General features: G+C 39.9%; 1 protein-coding gene across 2 annotated transcripts in view; it reads left to right on the forward strand.

The window, feature by feature from the left end:
- Window positions 1-3,658, forward strand: part of me1 (malic enzyme 1, NADP(+)-dependent, cytosolic) — a 53,158-nt gene extending 49,500 nt beyond the window's left edge. For both annotated transcript variants that reach the window (XM_035528446.1, XM_035528447.1), the window contains 6 exons: window positions 1-4; window positions 139-244; window positions 1,472-1,614; window positions 1,713-1,886; window positions 2,751-2,849; window positions 3,346-3,658. The exon at window positions 1-4 is cut by the window's left edge and continues 110 nt beyond it. In XM_035528446.1, the coding sequence (XP_035384339.1) occupies window positions 1-4; window positions 139-244; window positions 1,472-1,614; window positions 1,713-1,886; window positions 2,751-2,849; window positions 3,346-3,513 (694 nt within the window). In that variant the 3' untranslated portion in view covers window positions 3,514-3,658. The remainder of the gene's footprint in view (window positions 5-138; window positions 245-1,471; window positions 1,615-1,712; window positions 1,887-2,750; window positions 2,850-3,345) is intronic.
- Window positions 3,659-5,398: the final 1,740 nt, after the last annotated feature.

Here is a 5,398-nt window from a genome sequence, read left to right on the forward strand (position 1 = left end):
TAAGGTGAGTCCAATGTACTGCGCTGCTCTTTTCTCTAAGAGGGAGCATAGCAAAGTGGTTTAAATGTAATCGTTTCAGTGTGAGTGTTTCTCTTTCACTCACTGCCACCCCCTCCCCACCCTACCACTCATTCTCAGGGCCGGAGTTACCTGACCCATGAAAAAGAGAGGTTCGCCCACGAGCATGCTCAGATGAAGAATTTAGAAGATGTGGTTCAGGACTTGAAGCCCACTGCCATCATTGGTAATGGGATTACTCAACTCACACTCATTCACTTTATACATCTGACATTGGAAATGCAGTCTGTATCTGATATTTTAACTGGACTTGTGGGGGGGGTGTAATTGAACACAGCACCACATGAATGGAATGTGCTCACATTGGGTAATGCAGAAGTGCCCTTGCTCACACTGTAACCAGATCTCAGGCAGGTGTAAACAGTCTCCCTGTACAGTGTTCAGGGAGAAAGAACCCACCCCTAGGAATGAGAGTGCACAAAGATTCTGTTCCCTCACCCACCCTAACCGGTTCACTGTAGTCCAAACTGCTGCAAACTTTCTGTTGCCTCCTGCCCTTTATAAATAATTATAACTGTGCAAAGAATATAATATTGTAATCAGTTATGACTAATTATAACTGTAAAAGACAGCTCCTTTTTGGGTAAAGAAAAAGTGCATACAGGCTGCACAATAAAATGATCTCTAGTGACCCTACACCTACACAGTTCATTTAGTTTAGCTGAATGACAGCTAACATCTGTCCCATAAATAACAGTATGACTCAGGACTGTGAGGACTGTGGACAGACCATTTTTCCATGTATATGTTGTTTCTTCACTGTGGGCGACGAATTTTAAAGTCCATATTATTTTTAAAGAAAGTCTAGCTTGTGAAGACATTTACATGTATGGCATTTAGCTGACACTTTTATCCAAAGTGACTTACAGTTATGACTGTGTACAATTTGAACAATTGAGGGTTAAGAGCCTTGCTTTGGGGACCTTAAAACAATTTTGTTAGAATTGCAGTCAATTAATGGCCTTTTAGATGTATTTTTTAGATTCTCTTTTTTAGACTTTTTTAGATTTTATATTTTTAGTTTTAGATCACTCCTATCCTCATCTCTAATATATGCATTAAAATTCTAGTACCTGGATGTGCATGAGGTTATGTATTTTCCACTTAAACTGAACCATAAATTCCACAATGATCTATTCAACTGCTTTAAAACTGTTATCAATCTTCAAGTGATATATGGTAGTGATGTCAACTACCAATGAATCATTTGACATATGCAAGCAGTCTTATGTCTTAGTCTTATGTCTTAGTCTTATATCTTAGTCTTATGTGTACCAATAATCTCATTAAAGCGAATGAGACACAGGCACATCATGAAGGCTGCAGCTCTGCAAACAAAGCCCTACTTTCCTCTTGGGGAATCTTGGAAATGATCTCACTTCCTGTCTCGCAGGGGTAGCAGCCATTGCTGGTGCATTCACACAGCGCATCATTAAAGACATGGCATCCTTCAACAAGAGACCAATCATTTTTGCACTCAGCAACCCAACCAGCAAGGCAGAGTGCACTGCCGAGCAGTGTTACAATCTCACAGAGGTAACACTTGGGAGTGTGTCTTTCTTTGTGACTAAGAGAGAGCAGGCATCCACATGTAGTTCAGTAAGTAGACTAAGGTCTCTCTCTGTGTATTCCAGGGGAGAGGTATATTTGCCAGTGGAAGCCCATTTGATCCTGTAACTCTCGCAGATGGACGGACGTTCTACCCCGGCCAGGGCAACAATGCCTACGTGTTCCCTGGTGTGGCACTAGGGGCTACAGCCTGTGCTATGAGGCACATTACTGAAGATATTTTCCTCACAACAGCTGAGGTAACAAACATCTCTCACTCCCACTTTGCTCCCTTTCTCCCTCTCTCTCGATCTCTCTCTATCTGACGGTATCTATCTTTCCATTATTGCATTATCTAAATGCTTCAGCTCCAAAAAAAAAAAAATCTTGACAGTGAATCCAACAAACAACATATAGTAAAGATTTGGTTGTGCACCAAAAAGGGTTATGCACCAAAAAGCATAACTAATTCTTATTTTCTATTGTTTTTAAACCCTTTATTTTTGTTTTTGTTTTTTGTTTGTTTAAAAAAAAAAAACAGGGTAAGATAATAATAATTCATTCTGATACTTTAAAATTCATTCTTCTCTACTGGCTTCTGCCATCAGTGGACTAGGTGCCAAGGAATATTGCCACCTGGGTGACAGGTTTTGAAAAGCTTTTTCTTGTAAACAATATCATGTCAGTCATGGACAGCTGAGCACTGACCGGCCCAGGGCCAAGTTGACATTGTACTAACACACAGCAGATTCTGAGGTCATTATGTCAGATAAGATGTTGGGTAAACATGACATTCAACAGTCTGATCAAAAGAGTAAACTGTGGGAACCTGATAGATGGGGAAGCAGCTGCTGAACCCAGTTAACCCCAGACAGAAGAATTGGATGCAGTGCTACAATAGAGTTTACCCACACAAAACAGTAAACTCAACTGATCCAAGGCAGACCCGCCTCCATCGTTGCAGCCCTGGCCGGCGAGAAGAAATGACTCCCAACTGGATTCTTAAAGCAATGTTGTGGGAACATTTGAGGTTTCACAGAGCTACGCATTTCCTATTTTGGTCATATTTTTTTTCCCCCCTTGCTATGTAAGTATATTTTTAATTTAGCCTTTTTTGGTTACAGACAATCGCTCAGCTGGTGACAGAGCATGACCTTGCAGAGGGGAGACTATATCCTCCTCTCTGCAGGATTCGTGACGTTTCCTTCAGAATAGCAGTGAAGGTGAGTGCTTAGCATAAAAGTAAACAAAACATCCAGAAGATTGGTATTAAAAATTCATTGTTAAATACAGTGTTTAACCTTATTGTTACCCATAAAAGGTGCATTCTGCTGTTTCATAATATTAAAGTTTAGTCCCTGCCACGTCATTTGCATTAATGCCAAAAGACTGGAGAGAATCCCATATTGCCCCCCTGATGTTTATAACTTAGAATTCCTAACCCAAAGTATTTAGACTTTTAATGGTTTACAGTGATATTTTAAATGAAACTGTAAGTTTAAATCCATGTGTAGATGTGCATATAAAATAAAGCTTTATTTAGTAATTCATATAAAATAGCTTGTGAACATTTTCTGCTTATTTCTATGGTTTGGGTTAGGAATATGGTCATTGTTTTTTGTTGTTGTTGTTATTGATGTCATTTTTAGTGTCTAAATCTTTTACTTTTACTGTATGAATTTAGCGACATGCTCTTTGTGGGCACCTTTGCCTTAACAGATTGTGGAATACGCGTACGAGCACAAGATGGCAGCACTGCACCCAGAACCCGCCGATAAAGAAGAATTAGTGCGTACACTCATCTATAGCACGGATTATGATGAATTTGCTGTGGACTCTTACACCTGGCCAGAGGAGGCCATGACCGTTCAGAATTGCAAACTGTGACCACTCCGTTCACAGACTGCAAGCACAGATTCATAGACATCTGAATATGTCTTTAAATGCTTGAGAGTTTTTATTTTATGATGCAGTTGGTAGCTGTAACCTTTGCTGATATGACTTAATAAAATATGAATTGATTAGCCATTTATTTGTGTTCATCAGATTTTTGAGAGCAAGTCATTGTTGAACAGGACGAGCAAAAAATTACACGCCAGTTTTCTACCATGTAAACAACCTTTCCACAGTGTAAGATTTGTTTGTTATTACACCGTTAATGTTCTATATTAGCTGCAGACAAGAGCTAATGCATTGATTCATTACTTCTGTGAAGTATTTTGCATATTAGTAAATTAAACGTATTCCAACAAAATCAGAATTTTCTTTAAAAATATTGCCATTGAGACCCGCTATTGAACGCAGTACTAATGAATGTGTGAATACCCTTACTCCACTGCAACAGAATGCAGTTCAGCTCACTGTTCAACACAAAGTGCCACACCATTCATTCTTTTGTGAAGTGTAACAACGTTTTAAAATAATACGGTGAACTCTTTCAAGTGTGAATAGGCAAATGGCTCTGTGGCTGCTCGGCGCCCTCCGTAGTTGAAGAGAATTTTATTTGTCACTTCAGAGAGGCTCATACACAATCCACATAAACTAATTCACTGAATGTATGCAGAGGTAGCACGTTACAGTAAAATGCACTAATTACTAGCTTGCTCGGAATTATTCAGTCGTAGGAACAGTGTCCTTTTGGTTCTGATGAGAAAGAGCCACTAAAACAAAGCGATTGCTGCGGATTGCTTACTCTGGGCTCCAACAGCTGTAGTAGACTACTGTGGGACCTGCAGATACAAGCCCTCAGAATCGACGACCAGACCAGAGCAGACCCGAGACGTCTGGCCGGCTGCTTGCCTGCAGGGGATGGCTCATTTTTCAATATCAGCATATCCTGTGTGACTCAACACCAGAGTTCAAGATATCGAACTATTTAAATTTTTCAGTTTTAAACTAATATTACCGTACAGCAAAAATATACTAAATTTACATATACGGCATTTAGCAGACACTCTTATCCAGAGCGACTTACAAAAGTGCTTTGTCATTTACTCATAGAATGTATCCAAGTACAGTATAGTAGGTTAGAATTAAACATACCAATGAACTAGAATACCGTAGAATACAGGGATGAATGCTGATACCTAGAAGTGCAAAATACATAAGGTCTATCTTAAACAATGGTAAGTGCTATAAACAATAAGTGCTAGAGTTTGTTAAAAAACATAAACAATGCCCTACAATAAGTACTCAAATGACTTCAGAACTGTTCTCTTAATTATCATTCGTTTTTCTGACTAATCTTAAATAACTGCATTTTTCACCGACGTTGCATCACTAATTAATTTGTTAATGGGACAGCCGCTGTTAACCTGCGGGGGGTTAGCTTCACACACGCTGTGACGTTAACCTGCTACCTATCAGGTCTACAGGCGGTAACCCAGAGAAAGCTCCCCAGTTTTTATCGTTCCCATCCATGTAGAATCCTGTTATCAGCGGTCAGGTGGTGATGGCTTTCGAAGTTAACCGTCAGTTAACTTCAGTCTACTCACAGTTGATTGACTTCAATCCCTGACATTTTAACCGGCTGTTCTGGAACCTATAACTCCGGGTATATCGGCTCGCGTTCAACTCAAGAGTTCAAGGTTAAGTTTAAGGTTTGTTAAACCGCTTTCTGAAACACCCCCTGGTCTTGCTCGACCTTGTTTACGACTTAAAGGCTTGGCTGCATGTGTGTCCAGCTCTCCGAGGTCCTCGGCTACTTCTGTCCATAAACGTTAACAGTTCTACATATTGTTTGATAATCGCAGCCACCAGTAGATGGCACTCA

Source organism: Electrophorus electricus, chromosome 7 (assembly GCF_013358815.1).
Source record: "Electrophorus electricus isolate fEleEle1 chromosome 7, fEleEle1.pri, whole genome shotgun sequence".
NCBI lineage: Eukaryota > Metazoa > Chordata > Actinopteri > Gymnotiformes > Gymnotidae > Electrophorus > Electrophorus electricus.